The sequence below is a fragment of the Arctopsyche grandis genome, chromosome 3 (assembly GCF_051622035.1).
Source record: "Arctopsyche grandis isolate Sample6627 chromosome 3, ASM5162203v2, whole genome shotgun sequence".
NCBI lineage: Eukaryota > Metazoa > Arthropoda > Insecta > Trichoptera > Hydropsychidae > Arctopsyche > Arctopsyche grandis.
Genome location: NC_135357.1, coordinates 32,186,000 through 32,210,125, shown reverse-complemented (window position 1 = coordinate 32,210,125; position 24,126 = coordinate 32,186,000). Strand labels below are relative to the sequence as shown.

Genomic DNA, 24,126 nt, shown 5'->3' with positions numbered 1-24,126 from the left:
TTATTTTAAAGACATGAATCAATTTTTTTTATTAACTAAAAATATGTTTCCAATTATTTTTTATAACTGTGACGAATCAAGCACTCAAAAGACTCAAATTAGTTTTGAATGTTTTTTACAAATAATCGTATTACTTTGGTTGCAACTAACATTTGCACACGAGTAATGAATTATGTAAAGTACAAGGGGTGGATCCAGGAAATTGGCAATCAGGGGGCCATTCATTATTTACAATAAACACATACATTTTTTTCAATAATAAAACGTTGAATCAGTTATAAAATTATTATTATAAGCTTTTTAATTTGTAAAACATTATTTTAACTGAACTATAGAAACGAAAAAAAAACATCATTTAAATTTTATATAAGTAAATTGGTTGGGTGATTATTCCGCAAAAAGCGATCTCACGCACGTCACTAAAATCTCGATCACGGAACATTCGGCACCCAAAAACTCCATCAATCACCATCACGCGATAGACTGTACTAACGAGAACTCGAGTGCCAGATACTGTGTGACCGAGATTTTAGTGGCGTGAGCGAGATCACTTTTTGCGGAATAATCTGTAAGATCGCCAATTTAGTAGTCGGCGGTCATCAGTGTAAGACAGGTAGTGCTGGCTGCGGCGAAGTTGCGACGTTCGTTGAGGGGGTCACCAGTGTAAGATCGCCAATTTAGTAGTCGGCGGTCATCAGTGTAAGACAGGGAAGGTATGTTGACCGTATCCCGGTCTAACGAAACACGTGTTGTGTAGTTTGAAAGAGGATCGTTTATTTGCGTTCAATTGGTACAATGGTTATTGTATGTACAAAGAGGTTTCTTCGGAGATGTGATCTAGTTGAACTCTAGAGGCTCACTCTGCCGGTGGAGGTTGCTGCGTTGCTTTATAAACGTTTTGGGTTGAAGTGTGTCGTGTGCACATATTTTGTTCTTGGTACTCGCGCTGCCCTAGTTATGCTGCGAGCGTGGTTTTATGGGTTCATACGCCTGGACGTAGTTCGTGGTTTTTATGGGTTCAGTGAGTTCTTCCTTTGTTTCCAAGACACGTGTATAGAAACACGTGTCGACCTTTTGACGAGGCGAGCGTGTGCCATGCGTTAATGACTTTCCTGGATATGTGTCGCAGTGACCTGATGAGATCATTTCAGTTGTACTATATGCCTACAAATCCGTTTACCAAGTACATTATGTAGTTCTCTAAAGTGGGAGTCATTAGCCCCATGACCCCCTCCCCTTGGATCAGCTAGTGGTAAAACAATACCTACACTGAACGCGTTTATACACTTTTTGAGTTTTTCTAATAAATTATAATCTCATCTAATCTTCTCTTGCTTTAGAATTAAAAGTTTTTTAAATGTTAATCTAATTAAATTGTAAATGTTTTTACAAAAAGATAATTTTATTTATGTTTATCCGTTAATGGTCGTTATTCGGAATATTATTTCTAAATCTACCATCAGATTTCGTACAATTGTCAAACAAGGATGAAATTTTTTGAGGTTAACATCTAGTGAAAAATATCAACATAAAAATTAAACAAAGCAAAAAGATGAACAAAAATATAATTAGTGCTATAAAAATATTACGAGAAGAATCCTCAGGTTTCTAATTCAATCGACAGTTAAATCTATTCAATAGTAATTGATCATTATTAAATTGATGATTGCTGTATGGTTACAGAACTTTATTTAGATCGAGAAATATGTATCGAGTCTGACGAAATAACCTCTCTGGATTTTCACAGGAAATATGTATCAAAAAATATACCAGTTCTATTGAAGAATTATATATCTCATTGGCCTGCTACGAAGTTATGGAATTCGGATTATTTCCGGTCAGCTTACTCTCTTTCAATTTCCCATATGAATGTATTTTTTATGCATATAAATATAAATTTATATACGTATAAATTTGCAGAAAAATAATGCCCAATAAGAATGTAAAGGTTGCTCTCACTCCAAACGGCTATGCAGATGGTATTGCGTACGATCCCGATACCAAACAGGAGTATTTTGTGGTGCCTTACGAACAAGAAATGGCCATGTCAGAGTTTTTGAATTACCTAGATGAAAAAAGGTAAAGTTTCACCCAAATCATTTTGTTTAAACATCTTATTCATTGTATAAATATTTCTCAATTGATACTTTAAGCTAGACCTGGTTTTATTCCTTACATTCAAACTCAAAATTCTAATTTAACTGAAGATTTTGAAGAATTGATGAATGATGTTAATCTTGACATTGATAAAGCAACCGAAGCTTTTGGAAAACGGCCAGATGCTGTTAATTTTTGGATGGGTGATAGTCGTGCTATCACATCAAGTTAGTCATGTGCTATTTAATCCTAGAAATGTGATAGTGTTTTATTCTTAATTTATTGTCATTTTTAGTGCATAAAGATCCATATGAAAATATGTATTGTGTGATTGATGGATGGAAAGAATTTATTTTAATACCTCCAACGGATTTGCCATTTGTTCCTTACAAGGTTTTTCCTTCAGCTACGTATGAGATGATAAATTATCCAGCCTCTCCAACTTTCAAAATTCAGCCTCTGTGCTCGCAGCCAAACGACGATGAATACAGTTCTGATAAAATTAAATGGATTGATATCGATCCGTTATATCCAGATTTTAAAAAGCATGCTGAATTCAAAATGGCTCATAGGTTCACAGTTCGCGTTGAAAAAGGAGACTGCCTTTACTTGCCAAGTTTGTGGTTTCATCACGTTAAGCAAAGCCACCGATGTATTGCTGTGAATTACTGGTATGATATGGAATATGATATAAAGTATTGTTATTTTAAAATGTTAGAAGAATTATGTAATATTAATAATAACAATTAAAGAATAAAAAAATTAAACCACCATATATTATTTTTAGTATTTCTGTAAATTTCTCTAGAATTGTGAAAAAATCTTTTTCGTCCTCAATGGTGCTTTGATAGATTTAAATTTAAACAAAAGTTTGTAAATAAAAGTCGTCGAGAGCTTCATTAGGTTTATTTTATACCTTCAATCTGAATACAAAAAGTTTCCAAAAAATTTAGAATCTTATTTTTATTTTATTTTATTTTATTTTACATATATACCAGGAAGGCCTTACAGGTAAATCCCAATGCGCCTTCCTGGCCAATTACAAATACAAATGCAGCATTTTTATTATAAGTCGTTGAATTGCGAGACACTGAAAAAACTTGCAAATTAACGAGACATCTATGAATTGTACACAAATTTTTATTGTACATCAATCAAATTTCAAATAGTGGTGACATAGTAGGTAGGAAGGATTTTTAGTCAATTTTTTTTTTCCGGGAACCGTTTCAACAATGAAATCAGAGAAAATTGGCAAACTCTGATAGGAAACGATCAACCTGGAGTCACAAATCCAGATCTGACCAACAGCATACTCTGAAAAATTCATTTTCATTCAGGGATAGAACCCGGCACCTTCTTGACGGTAAGCAGAAGCCTAACGTCCGAGCTATGCTGCTGGCTAATGAAATGTGAAATGTGAATTATGAAATGTGAAGCCAAAATGAACTGTTTTGACGTAAAACTAACATTCTGTGTTAAAATAATTCATTTTGGCCTCCATATAATTTCATAAAATTCAAGTATTTTCTGTTTTCAAATTAAAGGTATTGTCGCGTAGGGGTGGGTGGAGGATCCAAGTAAAAGGCCAAAGTCGTCTCACAGCATTTATTGATGATTAAGGAGATACACGCACTGGCAGTGCTCAGTCCAGAATGTCTTGATATCGCCTAAGTACCGCCTTATAAGGGATAGATCTCTCAGGACATCTTCGACGTCTAATTTGTTTGCCTATTGTTATGTCACGTATTCGGATATGTATTCCCACGACATTCGGTCCCACGGTATGGGTCACTTCTGAGAAGTGCAATCATTGTTTAGCCGACAGCACTTAGTTTGTAGATAATCCTCGAAACCAATTATCACGGTCGCATGGCCTCGACGCCTTGACTTAATCCGATTGTCCTTAACCAGCGGCTCTTTACTAACCTCTTATTTTAGTATACGTAACAGTATTAATAAAATATACTGAAAGAAGCTCTCGATGATTTTTATTTTCAAAATAATCACGTGAACATGAAAAAAATGACGATTGTCTGAAAATAATACTTGCCTCATACAAACATTTTGCTGATTTTTCCCCACAAAGCGATCTCGCCCACGCCACTAAAATCTCGATCAGGGAACTACTGGCACCAAAAAATTTCATTCACGTGAATTATCATATTAACAAGAATTCGAGCTCCAGATATTCCGTATTCGCGATTTTTATGGCAACGATTGTCATAATTGCTATTACAATGTGTGAAATAATCCGTTTACCCATACAAACACCCGTTGTGAGCGAATTTTAACTCTCGTCAATCAGTCAAAAAATATCATAATCAACCCAAATAAACTTCAATAGGTGAATATTTAGCTTTCTTTTGAAAATGGTAATAATAATCGAAAATATTCTTAAAAATGTTTGTATATGAAAAAAACCTGCTTTTTCGAAATTTCTGTCGACATAAATCAAATGGTTCGGTGATTACTAGTCAAATGTGGACCGGTCGCTCTAGATCGGTCACACGTGATCACCCGTCACACTAAAACTGGTCACAAGAAAACTGGTCACACCTTAAAACTGGTCACACCCGAAAATTAGTCACGATAAAACTGGTCACACCCAAAAATTAAAAATTGGTCGAATTTTTTAGTGTGACCAATTTTTCGTGACTAATTTTCTCGTGACCAGTTTTAGGGTGTGATCAGTTTTCTCGTGACCAGTTTAGTGTGACGGGTGATCACTTGTGATCGATCTAGAGCAACCGGTTGTCCTGTGACTGGTTCACATATGACTAGTAGTCCGTTTTCCAAATCAAATGGTTGGAGGCATTGTACATTGTTTAACCTTTTCGATGCTAAAAAATGACTCCTGCACCGGTGATGTAAACTCTGTTGACATGTAGGAGTTTTGTGGTTTTTGAAGGATAAATATGAATATATAACCATTTTTCCTTCTATTAAAATCAATGATTTTTTTTTATTTTATTTAATTTTCCTTTGATACGATGAAAGTATTCCACTAGGTCCATCGATGAAAATCCAAAATTCACATTTTTCACTTCGGCCTAATGTCAATCTTACAAAGAAAGCCAAGCTAAACACATATAGGTCTATTAGCTACAGAAGGCGCGTGCACAGTACTCATACAAATGCATTTTTCATATACAGGCTGTTATTAATATATTTTATTTCAACCGATCCTGTAATGTTTTTAAGATCTATGATATAATTTGGGTGGCATATTTATTTAATATTTGAATACGTACCACGAATAAAATGATAAATAGCATTTTTTTAAATTATAAGTAAAACAAACGTACGTATGCAAAAATTAATACGAATTAAAAATGAGAAAAAAATATAGGATATAAATTATATTAAACAGGAAATAAGTGATTTTAAAAGTGTTCGAATTTTGATAATAATGCAGTCCTTTTCATTATTATGTATAGACATTCTTCTTTGTCGGCTAGTATTAAGTCCCGACCGTTACAAAGATAATAAAAAAATTCGCAAAGAAAGCGCTACACTTTGTTGTTTATTTGCTCACTTCAAATTTGTTTACTGTTGGGTACCTAGACCATCAAAATATTTTTTCATTATTTTGCATAGAATTGTTTGTCGGCTTCAGAATTTTGTAGCTAAGTCAGAACTTGTCATAAATAATAATAAAATAAACTTACAAAAAAAATATTGCGGCGATCTTTGGATAATGCCGCAGTACATTTACTCCCAGAAAGTCTACCCGAACCGGAAGTGTTTCTAATCTAAATAAATACATTGCTCATTTTATAATCTTATTTTTGAATTTCAATTTCAAACTTTTCTATTATAAGACTTTACTTTTACTACTCTACTACTAAACGTACTTCTAGTTTTACTAACCTTTTCTGATTTTCTTTAATTCGTTACTTCTTTGCTCGTTTTGGATAGTCTTCTGTTTCTATACAATGTCGTATCATAATTCTTCTACGCCACTTAATTCTCCATCACTTGAAGAATCCATATATTCGCTATCAGAATATTCTACTTTTATAATGTCAGTGAAATTGTCCGTTAAATTATCGAGTTTTGGTTCCAGTTCAATAAATTTTTCTTCATGTTTTTTCACATGTCTCCAAACGTCTCTTAATGTATCAATAGTGATTGACTCTGCTCTGATTCACTATACGATGCATGAAATAGTTGAAAACATTATACACAATTTCGCGAGATTGTCCCGTTAGTGTTTTCCCAGATCCAATTTTATTACAAAGCATTTTATTATCATATATCCACTAATTCTAATGAACTAACTCCAATTAACCAATTAGCAAACAATATAAGAACGCGTTACGTCAGTTTGTGGGGGTTGATCGGTGACTGACCAGTGAAACTGGAAAAAATCACCCTGTAGTGCACACTTGATCACTGAGCAAAAATCACCGAGCAATACAAAAAATAATTGTTGTTTCTGTCATGCTCGGAAAGTGGGTGCGTATGAAAGGGACCAACTGATTGTCCTAGAAAACAGATACAAAAAATCTTATTCATATCTTCACGGATACAATATACGTGTTTGTATTGGTACGTGCCAGCTTTCGCTGCGCGAGCTATATATCTCCATTATACTTAAAAATATGTTCTCTCTATAGACGAATATAATTTTGTTTCGGCCAAATACTTTGACACATCTGACATTCTATTGGGGTGGTTTTCATCGTGAGGTATGTTTACGTCGTACTTTCGCTATCAAATGAATTTTAAATCATTTTTCATTATATTAATGTATTATCAACATTTCATTGTAGAATTATCTCAATAAAATATGGATAAAGTAGCAGACAATATAAATCCCGAAGTATTCGAGAAAGTAGGCGACAGAGAAGCTTCCGGCAATGAATATGACGAATATGTCGTCGATGAATTTGATGAAAGAGAAATTTTTGATCTAATTAGAAACATAAACGATCCCGAACATCCCCTGACCCTGGAACAATTGCATGTAGTTGAAGAGAAAAACATTAACGTGGACAACAAAGGCAACAGTGTTCATGTTAGTTTCACTCCAACTATACCTCATTGCAGCATGGCTACTCTCATTGGATTGTCAATTAGGGTTCTTTTACTGCGGGCCTTACCGTATAGGTAATTCTCAAAATGTGTCAAATAACCTTCATAACTTTTATATTTTTTATACCAATATGACTTCAATTTTATTTCAGGTTTAAGGTGAGTGTGGAGGTAACTCCCGGAAGTCACGTATCGGAGCATGCAGTAAATAAACAACTCGCTGATAAGGAAAGAGTCGCGGCGGCTTTAGAAAACAATAATTTGATTGAATTGATCAATCAATGCATCAACTGCTTCTGAATAAACTACTTTTCTTACTCAAATGTGTAATTAAGAGATTGTTTTATGTATATTTGTTGTTTGCAATGTAACTACATACTTACTTTTGTATAAATTGTACATAGATTTTGTTACGTTATACTTTTGTTTTCATTCAACACACTTGCCTTGTTTTCATTCAATACACTTGTTTGTTGAAGTAAGGAAACTAATTAAATATTTGTGATCTGAAATACAATATTTGTCTGAGCGTGTGCGTATTTACATTTAAATTTTCCAGTTTAGAATATAAGGTATTGCTTCGAGCTAATAAGATAATATGAAATTAGCCTGGGTAAAATATAAATGTTTATGGAAATATGAAAACTTATTTTCACATAACTTCATAAATACAGAGTCGGCTCGCTGATTTTAAAAAAATTTGAGAATTAAAAAAAAATATATAATATATAATATAAAAATATATAAACCAATACAAAATAAAGGAAAATACAGAACTAAAAAAATTATAAAAATTACAAAAGTTTTCAATTTTTGGTAGAACGAAGTCGTCGGGCTATTTTATTGTTTGGCTTTTAAATTCGTCTGCAAAACATCAATATTGAAATATTGGGAAATTTCAATTTATAATCAGTATCATTATGTGTACTTGTACTATTTAAAAATTGTTATTCTTCGAAACTATTAAGTCGAAAACATGACGGTTTATGAGCATTTTTATGTATCGAAATATTTTAGGCGCCTTTTCTTTTACGGCGCCTGTGTGTGGCAAACACTTCGCACACGCCACAAGCTGGCTCTGCATACATACATATTGATATTAGAACTTATAGAACTATAGTTTTCTAAAAATCAGCACTTTCTCTTTGGCATTTTCGAATATACTAAAAATTAAGGAAATAATACTTTTAGCTGTTTGCAATAGGAGTAATTCACCCATAATTAATTATACAGACCTAAGACGCAGTTGTATTATCTTTTTCTTAATACTGACATTAGAGAAAAGATTATAAAGCGTTAAAATCTGAAATCTTAATAATTCAATATTAATCGGGTTAGTATTTTTAACAATAATTTTTTTTGTGAAGAGCTCGTATTGCTTTGGTCATAAACATTTGTTTCGAAAAAGGTTGGTTTTCATAAGGAATTTTTAGGTGCCAGATGTTCCGTGGTTGAGATTTTAGTGACGTGTCTGAGATCACTTTGTGCGGAATAATCACTGAAACGATTTCGAAAAAGAGCTGTGGGTATCACAGCACACACATGCATACATACTTTCCGTTTTTATACATAAATATTATTATTGTATTCAGTGGTAGATTATCCTTCAGGGGCATTATGCGCTCGTTTAATCCATGAGGGGCCTCAAAAGGCTTTGAAAATTAAAATAAATTGTTTAAAGTTTCAAATATTCTAATCGGGTTGCCCCAGAGCGACATCTATGGTATTACACTTGTGCATACATACATTTATATTATGAATTTTTAAATAATATTCAAATAAAGGTGACAAATATTAGGTAGGATGGTTTTTGCCATGATGGTGTTTGATGGGGAACCGTTTCAAGAGCGAAATCAGATAAATTGGCAAACTCTGATAGGAAACGATCGACTTGGAGTCTCAAATATCCAATTCTGACCAACAGCATTAAAGATTAGCATGGGATCGAACCCGGTAACCTCTCGTCACTAAACATAAACGCCATACTGTTGACTACATATATACATATATATATTCCGTATTCACGATTTTAATGGCAACGATTGTTGTGTGCGCGATCGCAATGTACGATCCGTTATTACGCAATCCGTAGTACGCAATCCGTTTACCATTCCTACATTTCGATCAATTGTTTTCTGCGTTGAAATGATTTTTAAGCGACAGGACGCAAAAGGTAAATAATTATAATTTATAATAATTGTCTTGCAACACATGATTTATTGTGCCACTGTGCTTAACATGTTTAATGGCCAAGATTTAGGAAAAAGACAAAAATAACAAAATAAAGCTATGACGGGTATTTTGAATTTTGGTAGATTAAAAAGTATTAGAAGTATGTTATATGAATTGGCATGAATGTATAAGTATATTATATGAAGTGGCGGCTCGTCTATATGGGCTGCAGGGCTACAGCCCTCCCAGTATAGTACATAAGCATGCTAATTTTGTTTGCATTCGATCACCGGTATGGTCAACGAGCTATTACATCCCGATTAATCTCTGCAGCCCCCCCCCCCCCCCCCTTTATGAATTCTCACAAGCCGCCACTGGTACATTGTCTTTTTTTATAAGTTTGCTCACAAGTTATTACCTAAAACTAAATTAAATTTATCCTAAATTCCAAACAATTTAAAATTATTTTATTTAAAACTTAATATGAAATTTTAATAAAGATTCACTAAAGCAACTTTACTAAATCGAATTAATAAATAAGCCCCCGCAGTAACTAAAGTAGATGAATGAACTAGAGCTGAAACCGGGGCAGGAGTAGTATTTTAAGGATTATACAATAAGAAATAGTGATATACATATGTAGCTATTATATTAGAAATAAGAACAATTTAGTTGTAGGTAGAGTAAGGAGAAAGAAGGCAGCGGGTGGTGTCTTTCACAGGGGAGCGCTCATGTACAATGCCCTCCCTGAGTGTGTAGGTCTTCTAAGACCGTAAATACATACTTGCGAGGTGCGAGGAGACTCTGTAAGAGAGAGAGAGAGAGAGAGAGTGCATATAAATTTAGTATATATATAAAATGGTTCGGTGATTACTAGTCAAATGTGAACCTGTCACAGGACAACTCGGCCGTTGTTTGTGGTTTTCGAAATTCTCGCGAAGACCACAAACAACGGCCACGAGGGCCTTTGGCTCGAATATATGTCTAGTCGATAATAATAAAAATTTCGTAAATAAAAAGTATTTGAGAATATTTTTGTTTGTGTGACCAACTTTAAATTTTTGGGTGTGACCAGTTTTCTCGTGACCAGTTTTAGTGGGTGACCAATTTTCTCGTGACCAGTTTTAGCGGGTGACCAATTTTATCGTGACCAGTTTTAGCATGTGACTAGTTTTCTCGTGACCAGTTTTAGCGTGACGGATGATCACGAGTGACCAATCTAGAGCGACCAGTTGTCCTGTGACAGGTTCACATTTGACTAGTAGTCCCTTTACCATATAAAATTTTATAGTTTAGTAATTAAAAATGCATTTGATTAAAAATAGAAAGTTGTATTAAATAAATTTGCATTAATATTTGAATAGAGTTTTTTTTAGCGTTTGTACCCATATAATTTCCACGGAGTGAATACGAATCGAAACCGGAGTGGAGCGATGTAAAAAAAAAATGGTCAGTTTTAATCTTTCGGTTTTAACGGCCAACATTCGTGCACGGCGTGTGCAAGCTTGGAGTCAACTAGCGATGGTCGCAGTTGAGTTAGTTTAGGCCGGGACACGGCCAGCCAAGATGGCGGGCGCGCCGGGCGGCCGCCCCCGCCGCTGACGCCGGTGAGTCCATCGCCTCTCTCTCCCGCGCCCCTCGCCCGCGCCCCCGCCCCCTCGCGCGCCCCCGCTTTAGCCCGCGCGCCCCCCCCTCGCCCGCGCCGCCGCCGCCCTCCGCATGAGCTGAGCGGCGACGCCCCCGACCCGCGCCCCGCTCCCCACCGCCCACGCGGAAGCCGCCGCTCCCGCCCGCACGCCGCGCCCCCGCAGGCGCTCCGCCCCCCGCCGGGGCCCCGAACGCCGGAGACCCCGCGAGAAGCCGCCGCGCCGCGCCTCGCCCCGCCCGCCCGCCCGCCCCGCCCTGCCGTTCGCCCCTCGACCCATATTCATTCACATACGAGTATGCGCTTTTGACGTACGTTTGTTTCCCCTTCTATCGCCTCGAAATTCGCGCAAAAAATCTCCACGCACACCTACTAGATGCGTCATCCCTTTTGACGTTTACCCAAAAGGCTCGTCGTGTCCCTTTCGATGCTCGCTATTAAATCAATAACAATTTGTACGCTTTCGCTTGACAACACCCCCTACGGAAATATCGCCTTTATATAATTCCTCGAAACACCCCCTCGTTTGGCTTTCATCGTCTCGTCGTCGACGTCATAATATACATTTTCGCGCTTACGTGATATTCCGAGCGATTTCGCTTTTTTTTTATTACACGATTGATTCCTCACCTACTATGAGTCAGAATATGTGGATGTTTTGAATTGTATAGGTTTGATTTTCGATTTGTGATCAGAGGTAGGTTTCGATTGCCGTCGGCTATTTTTTTTCTACGAATATGAATACACTATTAATTTGTTGCATAAGGTTCGTTTCCGTCTCGTTGTGTATCACTTGAAATCCGATTTCTTTATCGTGACTTTGCCGGCCTACGTCCGTGTGACGTTTGGTCTTTATCTTGGGTTTATTATTTACGTTGTGAAATTTATAACTTTGTATGTGTTTATAGTCGAATGGATTCGAACGAGTGTTTTGTTGCATTGTAGTTATTGTGCCGCCGTGTTTAAATCATATTAGAACTTTTTTTAATTGGAGTTTGTCTTTGAATTTTTTAAGAATTCACTGTGATGCGTATTTTTTTTTGTGAACTCACTCGTATCTCGAAAATTACCGTACTACTGATTGAAATACGACTCATTCACTCACTCGTTATGCTTATTATTAATTGAATATTCATTTTTTCATTCGATCAACTTTAGACATTTATACAGAATAGAAACGTTAAGAAAAGCATTGTATTTGAGTAAACTTTCACTTTCTCAGTAAACAATGAAGTTCATATTAAAAAAATGTTTTTATATATAATTATCAAACCTTGATCCATTTTTTAAATATATTTTATATTGCTTTTCTTTTCTTATTTTAATATACAAAACATAACCATTGCCAGTCCAGAGACACGATATTTATATAGCTTCTGTTTACAATTCAGTGACTTTGAAAAAAAAACATTACAATTATTTTGATTGACTCATGTTTCTATTTATTTTTGTTCCAGTATTCATTTATATAATATATCATCATGTACACATCTTCCTTATCCTTTCACACTCTCATAGATAATGTTTAAGCACCTCTCCCGTCCATATTTTACTTAATCTTCTGACTATGATGTATGTACCATTTCAATCTCTTCCCTTGTTTCAATACATATCATCATCATCATCATCGAAGACATCAGCATGCTTTCATTCTAATCCATCTTGCCTTCTTTGCAATCTTTCACACTCTGATACATATTGTCTGAGAACCTCTCTCTCATCTATCTTTCATACAATCTTCTGGCTATGATATACCATTTCAATCTCTTCACTCGTTCCAGTACATCTTCAACGTGCTTTCATTCTTACCTATCTTGCTTTAATTGCAACCTTTCACTCATAAATACTGTTTGAGTACCCCTCTCATCTATATTTCACATAATCTTCTGGTTATGATACCATTTTGATCTCTTCCCTCGTTCCAGTACATCATCATCACCGAAGACATCTTCAACATGCTTTCATTCTTACCCATCTTGCCTTTGCAATTTTTCACACTCATGTAGATACCGTTTGAGCACTTCTCCCATACAATCTTATGGCTATGATACCATTTCAATCTCCTCACTCGTCCCAGTACATCTTAATTAAACATACTTTCATTCTTACCCATCTTGCTTTAATTGCAGCCTTCACTAATGAATATCGTTTGAGCACCTCTCTCATCCATCTTTCATATTTATTATTTCATCTTCCATCTTTACAATTTATTATACCATTCGATTTCTTCACTCGTTCCAATACATCATCATCATCATAATCGAAGACATCTTCAACATGCTTCCGTTACTATTCATCTTGCTTTTATTGCAACCTTTCACACTCTGCTAGAAACGTTTGAGCACCTCTCATCCAACTTTCATATAATTTTCTGGATATGATACTATTTCGATCTCTTGACTCATTCCAGTACATCTTCATCATGTGTTCATTCTTACCCATCTTGCTTTCCATGTGACCTTTAACTCTCTCATAGCTACCGTTAAAGCAACTCTCTTTCATACGATCTTTTGGATTCAATTCAGTCTCTTCACTCGTTACAGTACATTATCACCGTCATCGAAGATATCTTCCACATGCTTCCATTCCTACCCATCTTGCCTTCCTTGAATCCTTTCACACTCTTTTATCTTAAAAACGACATTACTATTTCAATTGATTGAAATTCGCATCGATTTGTTTGTCTTTCGCTTTAAAATTCTGAGCACATTGGACTTGATACTATATTTCAATTACTCTCGTCTCATTACATACTGCTTCTTATCTCGGGAATATATCATTACAATAAATTAAAGCGGATTTATCATTACTAATCATTAATATAAAAAAATCATTTTAAAATAAGTAGCCGGTTATTATTTGACCGGTTAAAGATCACTGTTCATAGTTTATTTATTTTTTTTAAATACATACAATTGAGTAAACGTCTCGACGGTTTGAATTGAACCTTAAACGCGCAAGACGTTTCACGACCTTAATCCCGCCGGCATATTTCGTCTCGTGCACAATATATACCAACGACTCGGCATTAACACTTGTTCATATTGACAATAATTTTTGTGTTTACCGCCATATATATTTGAAAGGAAAATTTTCGAATTGTCTCGTAGTAGAATTATCAAGCGCCGCTCCGTACGTGTGTACACTTCGTTCTTATTAAATATTTACACAGACACACATACAAATATATTATATTATACATGATTAATTGCCAATGTAATCGACGACGACAACGTTATCTACCTGTTATTGTTATCATATATGTATGTATGGATATATCGATGACAATTGAATATCTTCTGTTCGGCTGAACTGACCGGACCGTCCTATTTGCATGCCACCGTTTTTGGTTAATTGAATTTGTACGTATGCGAAATTGGGTTACTACGGGAGAAAGTTTATTAAAATCGGCTTGCATTGTGCATAATTGCAACGGCTTTGAGCTGTTTTGTTTCTTCGGTCGGGATTGTGTTGGTGTTTCAATCCTGGGATGCAGATCTTTTTACTAGTGAATAGTTTCAAATTGTACCCGGTTTGGTACATTACATTGTACCGAAGGATTGCTTCAGACACTTCGTTGTCTCGATGCTGTGGATAATGTGAGATTTAATCTTCGAGTGTTGAACACATTTCATTGTCACATCTGTGGTGTATTTCTTCTTGGCTCGTTTGAATAAACCTCCAATTTGTGAGTGTAATTTTTGACCATTGTTTTTGTATCGTATTACTAGTGTGGTTCGTATTTTTTTTTAAGCTGAAGCTGAAGTGAATTCCGTCACTATTTTGTTGACAAGCTAACCACCAGTATGTAAATAGTTTAATCTCTGTTTATGTAACGAATACATTTCAAATTGTAATGTGCAACCGTCGCCCGGCTGGTCAGACCAATATCGGAGAGTAACAGCATTGACACCTCGGTTGAATAATACTGAACCGTTGAATAAACCAATATGTTAATATCCGCTCGTCGAGTTCAAAATTCAACTATTCTGTCTGAAATCGTCTCCGAAATTTGAATTTCCAAATTTTAAATTTATATATACACATATATTTCCGAGATGCGAAGTTGCATCATCTTGATCTTTGGTTTGAGGCGACAGTTTGAACGGAGCTGGTTGAATATGGTACTACAATAAACATTACCAGTCACCAAGTGGCATAATTCCACTACAATGATGCACTTTATAAACATACATATATATATATTTTATTGTGACGGCACGTTTTGCTGGCGACTTACTCGATAATGAACGTATTCTCGTCGAAGATGTTCAGTTTGTATTCAATTGATCGTGGCTCGCCACCAGGACTACTACCCTTATCAATCTTCCGCGTTCTCGACCTGTCCGTCTGTCCTCGTTGTTATCCTACTCTCCCTCTAAGACCCGACCCAGTCCCGAGAGGGTTTATTAGAATAAGCCTGATGTAATTTCGCGGTGGTTTTTTTTTTTTTTTTTTTAATTATGATGAAAGTGTATCTTTGTTTTGGTGCCACTTGTATTTAGAATCGATCCCTGGTCACGTTTTGAACTTCCAGTTTCGGTGGGGCCGTTTCTTATTGCTGTGCATTTCGTAAACTTTGTGAGCCTGGCGTTGTATATCTTAATAATCGATGTCGCCGTATGTATGTATACATACAGCTGGTGGCGTTTGCAGCTTTTCGAGATGCTGTACATACATATATGGTGGGCGACTATGTGCCGTTTTTGTGTCATACTTCGTTTAGTTCGACTGCAGGTTAACATTGTCAGAATATGGCTGATCAATAGCAGTAGCTTATTTTTACAAGCATCACTATTATAGGTAGTTTTTTCTAAAAGGCAATAAAAATTCAATCGCTTTTTTCAATTAAGTTTTAATCGATGAATATTCGTGAAATTTAAGTGGTTTGGATCGTTTTTGCAGAACTACTAGTATTTAGTTGAAGCAAATTAGTAGTCCACCCTCGCTTGCTGAAAGCTGGGCCACATAAAGTGCCTTTGTTGCCCAAGCGTAGTTAGTTGCTCGTGGTCACTCTTGGACACACCAGAAGCGACCAAAAATCTGCCTAATTATACTTGCTAGTTTTCAATACGCGACGATAGTCACAAGTGTTCTTTCATTGTGTAGTCGCTGGCAATTAATCACCGAGTGTGGCACCCCTTAATTCAAAGCTATACATTTTGAGGGATCGCGCCAATCACTCGAGCAATAAAATCACCATGACCAGACCAAACGCCGATCAGAAGCAACCAATCGCGCTGGTTGGGTGACTTTATAGCTTGGGCAACCGGTGAGTTGCCTGGTGTGGCATGCTCCACGCAACTGTATACGTTTGATCTGGTCGCGCGACAAAGTCTGCCTATCGAAATATAGAATATAATTGTTTCGAACTAAAAATGTAGAATATTCGAATTTGGAATAAGGAAATGTGTTATTACGTTCTCATCCCACGATACAAATGCAGACTGAATTTCCTATATTATGGTATTTAAATGCGAATATTTCGCATTTGTGCCTTTTAATTGTATGGAAAAATGTATTGCGCTTTTTGTTTTGAAACGCATCTAAACTTTCGCATATAAAGGTCTGTTTCCGTATAGTGTGACTCATTTCCGCGTAATTATAAGTTTTCCGAACATTTCCGGGGTATTTTTTGCGTTGCGATCATATTTTCGCCATAGACATTCAAGGGTATGGTTCTAGTTAGGTCATGTTTTAGTATGTTAATGAAAAAAAATGATCGCAGTGCAAATAAAAATGCTCCTGAGACGCCAGAAGATTTATCTGTCGCAGAAATCAGGAACACATCTTATATATAAAACCAAAACACGGTATATCATTCGTTTCTGATTGGCTGTCGTCAAAGTCGTTTCTGAATGAGACGTTTGGGATTGGTCGGTCGTTAAATAATATTAATTTTTTTCGATTCAAATAAATTTAATAAAGATTTTTTTCTGTTCGACGGTATTCTCACCACTAGACTGCATTTCCATTTCAAGTTATTTTTATTATATCCTTGCTAAAATGGAAGAGATAGTCAAAAGCGGAACCGAGCGAAGCCGGGTAGCACCACTAATCTGTGTATAAAATTTATTAATTTAAACATCAACGTATCCAAAAATATCATAAAAGTTATACGTGAATATTACGATTATTTTTCATCATCGAACTATAAAAGTCAACTGAAATTTCCATCGTTGACCAAACCGCGCAAAATGGCAAATTTTCAAAACGATTTGAAAATTGGGAATTTTAGCTCAATCTTTTGCGAAAGCAAACATGGATACGCCTAATAAAAAGCCAGTTGATTGGTTCCCCGTGAATAAATTTGAATCTTACGTTTAAGCCTGATGGCTAATAGGCCCCGAACCACTCATACTTTTTATATATACAAATATAAAGACTCTTTTTAAGAACATTTTAAGGAACCAATTAAGTTGACCCATAATATCTTAAGGCTACCAACCCTCCCCCACAAAAAAATAGCTTCCTGTCCAAGAACTAGGCAAAGACAATTGTACAGCTGAACATGAATGAAGAACTGCTTAGTCTTATAGTGACTGTAAAAAGTGGGTCTACGTGACGAGACAGAATGTTAAATTACAGAAAACACAAATATCGGAAGCCAAAGATAAAAAAAAATGGTGCATGGTAAACGGTACATACTCACTTAATTTGCGCGAGCAGGATACAACAGGAACAAGAGGAACATACCGTATTCTGCGCGCGCACATTAATACGGGAGGAAAAGCCTGTTCCTCTTGTTCCTGTTGTATCCTGCTCGCGCAAATTAAGTGAGTATGTGCCGTTTACCATGCACCATTTTTTTTTTTTTTTTGATCTTCCAACTTAAGATTTTTCGATCTTTGCCCTCCGATATTTGCGTTTTCTGTCATTTAACATTCTGTCTCGTCACGGAGACCGGTAAAAAGTATATCACACGAGGAGACAATAGAAAATAAGAGTCGGGGCATTTTCAACCCACGCAAAGTACATTTGATGAATCGTACAAGATATTTTGGTAACTAATAAGCAGAGATAGGCGCGGAAATTACGCTGAAACGGGTTCCTATTTTTTTTTTTTTTCTCTAGACTCTAGAGAGCCGATCTCTGCTAATAAGAGCCTTGTAAAAGTTTGGAAGATGTTGCGCGGTAAAATCAGAGATCAGAAAATTTTGCAAGCAGACTGCAAATTCAAGGGAAAAACTTTTTAAAGATGAAAGTTTTCATGTATTCGATGTACATATGTTTTCGCCGCATTGATCCAAATTGAGCAGGAAAGAAAAGTTTACTACGTTTATGCTACCAAATTGTATAAAAGAGGTAGATATGTGTGTGTGTGTGTGTGTGTTGATAGTTTTGGATACTTTTTGCAGAAGTTTGTCAAATTCGTGTCAGTGAGTCGTTGGGGGGGCAATTTTATCGATGCGGGTTGATCTCGATAGTAGTAATGGTGAATCTCTGGTCTGGCAGTGATGCGGTACAAGTCAATTAGTTGGCACAGCTGATCACAGACGTTAACCTCTTGGCTCCCGCCTCCGATTCGATTGTGCGCCGCGGCTCGCTACTCGCATTTATGCCGGTCCGGCGCCACCGGTTCAAACCGGTTCGCCGGTTGCGCCTCAAAACCGACTAGCCACAGGGTGTTCCGTAATGACGGCGACGTCAGTAATTATTTATCAATAAGAGCGAGCGGGACGCAGCTGTGTGCGTCCGTCATATCTGCCTACACACACACACACACACACACACACACACTAAATGCGATGAATTTACGGTAATTTGAGTTTTGGATCTTTTTATTTTTTATTTCGTTTGATTTGATTCGGTCCGTTTGTGCCGTTTTTGTACGGTTGCAAATTTTGGAAGAGGCGCGTTTGACCCATATTCTCCATACTAAGAATACGGGTTTGCTACAATTCGTTGCAAACGACGCGGCTGCATGCATACAGCGAAATTCGCGACCGTTTGAATTTAAGCATGTACGAAAGGCGAGCTATTCATTGGGTTGCGCAGATGACGGTTTGATGTGCAATTATTAAAATTGAGTTTCTGGCAAGTTTAAAAAGGTAAAAGTATGTAATGAGCATGCAGCCGCGTCGTTTGCAGCGATTTGCCAGCAGCATAGCTCGGTCGTTAAGCTTTTACCTAACACCGAGAGGCGCCGGGTTCGATCCCATGAGCTGATCTCGATTGAAAAGATTTTTTCCGAGTATATCTGTAGTGCTGCTGGTCAGACCTGGATATTTGTGACTCCAGGTCGATCGTTTCTTATCGGAGTTTGCCAATTTTCTCTGATTTCATCGTTGAAACGGTTCCCGATTAAAAATTGGCTAAAAACTTTCCTACCTACTATGTCACCATTATTTGAATATGATTAATGTACAATAAAATTTATGTACAATTCATAGATTTCTCATTAATTTGCGAGTTTTCAGTGTCTTGTATAATAAAAATGCTGTATTGTTTGTAATTGGCCAGGAAGGCGCATTGGGGTTTACCTGTAAGGCCTTCCTGGTATAAAATGTAATATAATATAATAAAAGTTTGTAGCGGAGCGTAAGAATACGGGTCCACCTTACGGCACCGACTCTTGAGTTGATGAAGACTCGAAAAATGAACTCGTACCAAAGCATTAAGATTAGCAGTGGGGGTAGACAGTTTACGGGACAAGTACGCGTGTATTTTTTGAGATTCACAGGAGGAGACGACGAAACCGTCTATCCTACACTCCGAATCTTAATATTTTGGTACGTGTTCATTTTTCGAGTCTACATCAATTCGGAGTTAATGCCGTAAGGGTGGTTTCAGACTAGCGTTTTATACGCGCGTATAATCTCGTCTTTTGAAGTGCACGTAGGCGCGTATAGGCGCGTCGTTTTCCATACGCGCAACTCGTACGAGCGTAGACGCGCTTATAAGCTCGTATTATCCATGTTGATACTAAATCACCACTACCGGTTGGAGCGAACACGCTGGAATAAGCCCGTGTACGCGAGTCCGGTTTTTTGAAGCGCGAAATGTAGCGCGCGTGTAAGCGCGTATGCCGAAACGACGGTATACGTGCAGAAAAATACGCTAGTCTGAAACCGCCCTTAGGGCTACCGTAAGAATGCATACTAAAAAATGTACGCATTTACATAGGTCTATTCAAACTGGCACAGCACAAACGGACAATTGCTGATGAACAGCAGAACGAACAATATTATTTAGTACCTTTTATATGGACACATTCAAATGTGCCGTAATATGTGCGTGGCGTGGATGTAACATCAGTAGCCGATGCGATTTATTCACATTATACAGCAGTACGTGTCACCGTAACGTATCAAGAAACAGTTTTCTTTGACCACTGGAAATATTCAAGCGTGACGTGACGTTGTAGTTTTAACAGAAGTGCGCGTATGACAATATTGACTCGACGATATGACGCAAGCAATATGTAAGCCGATTTCGATTTGCACTCGGCCAAAACAAGTTTGAACGTGCCGAAACGTAAACGCGCGCTGCTGTATAGTATGAATATAAGTTTATCCGTGCACTGCTGTGCTGGGCTGTAAACGTGGGAAAATGGCAAATATAGGAACACTGTTAGATCTGCATACATTGGGTATTGGCGAATCATTCTCAGTTAGTAATTCAATATTCATATTGCACACTACATATTTAGTAACTAGGCGTTTCTAGGTATTTTGTTAAAGGCAAGTAGAATAAAATAATAGCATAGGAATTGTAGGTTCGAATCTCTTTTTTTTACAGGCGTTTTATTGGTTTCACTAACTGTTAATCATTTCCGAAATTGATTTTGATTTTGAACCACTTTCACACCGATTGTTTTGATATTTAATCGACACTGAAGGGGTCTTACTATCAATAAAATAAGCAAATTTCTCCTACATGACGCTAGAAGAGTTCAATCACTAACGATATCATTAAAATTGCATCAGAATTGTCCGTCAGGTCGACGAGATGACCGTTAGCTAATCGCGAAAGCTTTTTCGCCATCCATTTCATTCTTGAACAGTCATAAATTATGACTGTTCGAGTATGAAATGCGTGGCATGAAAAAATATATATTCAAATCTAACTATTGTGGCTCATAATAGTTAGATTTGAATATATAGTTTTTCATGCCATCTCATATTAATCCTGTAAACATGATTGATAGTCGCCTGACGTAATTTTCTAGACATCAGCTACAGTTGCAAATTGACCTTTGTTCAAACACAACTAACCTAATCACGAAAATCAATCAAACCACAAGATATGTATCGCCTGAATATTTAGAACGTGAAGTTTATGATACATGTTCATATACCAGTCTCATACATCCAGTATATAAATCTGTGCAAATATCAGATACTAAATTTTTTAACGACCCCGACTCCACAGTCCTGGTTTTATTGGGCGAATGGTACATGTTTGTGCTCGGGGTGTGTAATTTGGAATAGCCTCCTTTACACAGTCGTTCTATCGCGCGTGTAAAGATCTTGGACCGGGAAGGGATAAACCGCGCGATAAACTCAGCAGTCCTGCGCGCAATCGTGTGACTTGACGTTGTCTTTACACAGAAAATTCTTTCGGGCGCGCTTTTGTTACAATATTGCGGACTTACGCAAGTGGAGTAAAGAATTGATTGTTGAATTACTTTTAATGTACCAGTCTTTTCCGTGCCACTGGAAAATCAAGTCCGAGGAATATAAAAACAAAAATCTGCTTATAAAAAAATAGTTCTTCGATTTAATAGACTGCGTTAAAGAAAAAGGATTTTCTAATGCTAATCGAGATTTTTTTGTCAAAAAATTGGTTCGGTTGGTTTACCAAAAAATTTCAAAGCTTAAGGGCGTTTGCACACTTGCCGGATCGGCCGCAGCGGTTAGCCTCAATACAAATGAGCGGTAGCCGCAAGTCCGTCAGTGTGGCGGCTATCGCTCATTTATATGAAAGCGGACGTACTGGCATACGCAACGGGCTAGCCGCAACGAACGCTCCGGCAAGTGTGCAGACGCCCTAAGAGAAAAGCTTTATTTTTGATATCTGTCTCTTGATAATTTGCAACAATAGCACCTGATAATACAATAATAATTGTGCTGAATTGAATTTATTTTTAGATATGATATACAATGGATTTTAGATTCTGGAACATACACTGCATCAGTGATGGCAATTATTCGTATTTGATTTATTTTTCATTTTATTTTATTAAAATTTTCATTTAATGGATCCTTTCTTCTTCTTTTTGATTAAATCAACACCAACGAACATCATAACTTGCGCCATGATATTTCTTCTATCCATTTTTCACCGCAACATTACTCTAAAACTGCGTTACTTCAGTAAAACTGTGCGTTTCGCCCACACTCCAACACGCGCCAGTTTCGCGCGGTCTATCACGCACGTTAGCCTTTACACGTTCGCTCTTTCCGTTTTAACAAAAAGTGGTAGGAGTAATCGCGCGCGAAAGAACGTTAGTGTTCACAACTGCGAAAACAGTATCGCGCACGATTGCGCGCACAGGCTTACCCGCACGCAATCCTGTACGCTCCTGAGAACGCGCGATAGAACGACTGTGTAAAGGGGGCTATTGGCTATTTGCAATGGAAGGTTGTTTCGTTCGCGATGGGCCACCCTCAGGGCGGTTTCAGACTAGCGTTTTATACGCGCGTATAATCTCGTTTTTTGAAGTGCTTGTAGACGCGTATAGGCGCGTCGTTTTCCATGCGCGCAACTCGTACGAGCGTAGACGCGCTTATAAGCTCGTATTATCCATGTTGATACTAAGTCACCACTACCGGTTGGAGCGAACACGCTGGAATAAGCCCGTGTACGCGAGTCCGGTTTTTTGAAGCGCGAAATGTAGCGCGCGTGTAAGCGCGTATGCCGAAACGACGATATACGCGCAGAAAAATACGCTAGTCTGAAACTGCCCTCACTCCTCGGTCGGTATACGGGCGGACTTTTTTCGCGAAATGGAGATAGATGGGTCGTCGTAAATGGGAAAATATTTGGATGGGAGTCGATGCATGTAGTGTGCTCATTAAAGCTCGAACTGATAGGGGTGTGTGCCAAAATGTGTCTACTTTTATGAATGGATTTAAGTGTGATGGCGCTCTTTATGTCATTTTCTATTCATGCTCGACTTTTACGATGCAAAAGATGCATCCTCCATGGTAGCCAAGCTTCGTCTTTAAACTCGGCCGATTGTGTATACTTGTATAGGAATGAATTGACGGCATCTTTTTATTATAGCTGTCAAATTGGAAATCTGTATGTGTATAATTGTGGTAACTTCAAATGACGTCGCACTAAAGATTATATTGGACTCCCGGAGCATTGGCATACTTTAATGATAAGAACACATTCAAAATAATAATAATAATAATAATAATAATAGCTTTTATTCCAGACGATGAGGAGAATAGTGCAATCCCCAACGCCCATATAAATAATATATAGATAATAAAAATAAAAAAAAAAGTATTGAAAAATAGTAAACAAAAAATAAATAAATAAATACATAAGTAAATATATAAATATTACTGATAATAAATAATATTAATAATAAATAATAATAATAATAAATAATAATAATTATAATAAATAAATAATAATAAATAAGTCTAATAATAATAAATAACACAGGACACGCTCGTGGTCTCCAGCTGTGATGGGCGTATCTTTGTGTCTTTATTATCTCGACAAGCTTCTCGTACATTTCTGCAAATATGGGAATCACTGTGATAAAATATCACGGAAATTAACCCAAGGGGGTGAAGTTTGTGAAGAAACGCGATGGTATATATTTGACCTAGCCGTGTTTTTTTTTTTTATATATTTACCATGGTGCCATTACGGGTTTTACTCCAATGCGACAAATGTAAAAGAGACATTTGTATGTAATATATGTACTTTTATTTAAATTTTCAACATTGTTATTACATGAAATATTCAAAGAATCGTGACAAATGAGGATAGGTTGCCAATTTTTTGGAACTGTTTCAACAATGAAATCAGATAAATTGGCAGACTCTGATAGGAAACGATCGACTTGGAATCACCAGCAGCGTGGACTAGTGGTTGGCATATTATGCTTTCGAGCGGAGTGATCACGGTTCGATCCCATTAGTAGCTGTTGGCCAGACTTTGGTTTGTAACTTCAGGTCGATCGTTTCCTTTCAGAGTTTGCCAATTTT

The 24,126-nt window shown here is 36.9% G+C and overlaps 3 protein-coding genes across 3 annotated transcripts in view; all 3 read left to right on the top strand.

Moving 5' to 3' along the window:
- The first annotated feature begins 1,440 nt into the window (after positions 1-1,440).
- On the top strand, positions 1,441-3,039 carry JMJD7 (Jumonji domain containing 7). Its single transcript, XM_077446696.1, has 5 exons — positions 1,441-1,604; positions 1,684-1,837; positions 1,921-2,079; positions 2,158-2,324; positions 2,393-3,039. Exons 1-5 carry the CDS (start codon positions 1,553-1,555, stop codon positions 2,845-2,847), a joined length of 987 nt encoding a protein of 328 aa, XP_077302822.1. The 5' UTR covers positions 1,441-1,552; the 3' UTR covers positions 2,848-3,039.
- A 3,473-nt stretch (positions 3,040-6,512) lies between these two features.
- Positions 6,513-7,826, top strand: galla-2 (MIP18 family protein galla-2). Its single transcript, XM_077446716.1, has 3 exons — positions 6,513-6,788; positions 6,873-7,209; positions 7,287-7,826. Exons 2-3 carry the CDS (start codon positions 6,890-6,892, stop codon positions 7,432-7,434), a joined length of 468 nt encoding a protein of 155 aa, XP_077302842.1. The 5' UTR covers positions 6,513-6,788; positions 6,873-6,889; the 3' UTR covers positions 7,435-7,826.
- Positions 7,827-10,833: 3,007 nt separating this feature from the next.
- Positions 10,834-24,126, top strand: part of LOC143909622 (uncharacterized) — a 95,906-nt gene continuing 82,613 nt past the window's right edge. The window contains exon 1 of the mRNA XM_077427701.1: positions 10,834-10,913. The gene's annotated coding sequence lies outside the window, so the exon portion shown is untranslated. The remainder of the gene's footprint in view (positions 10,914-24,126) is intronic.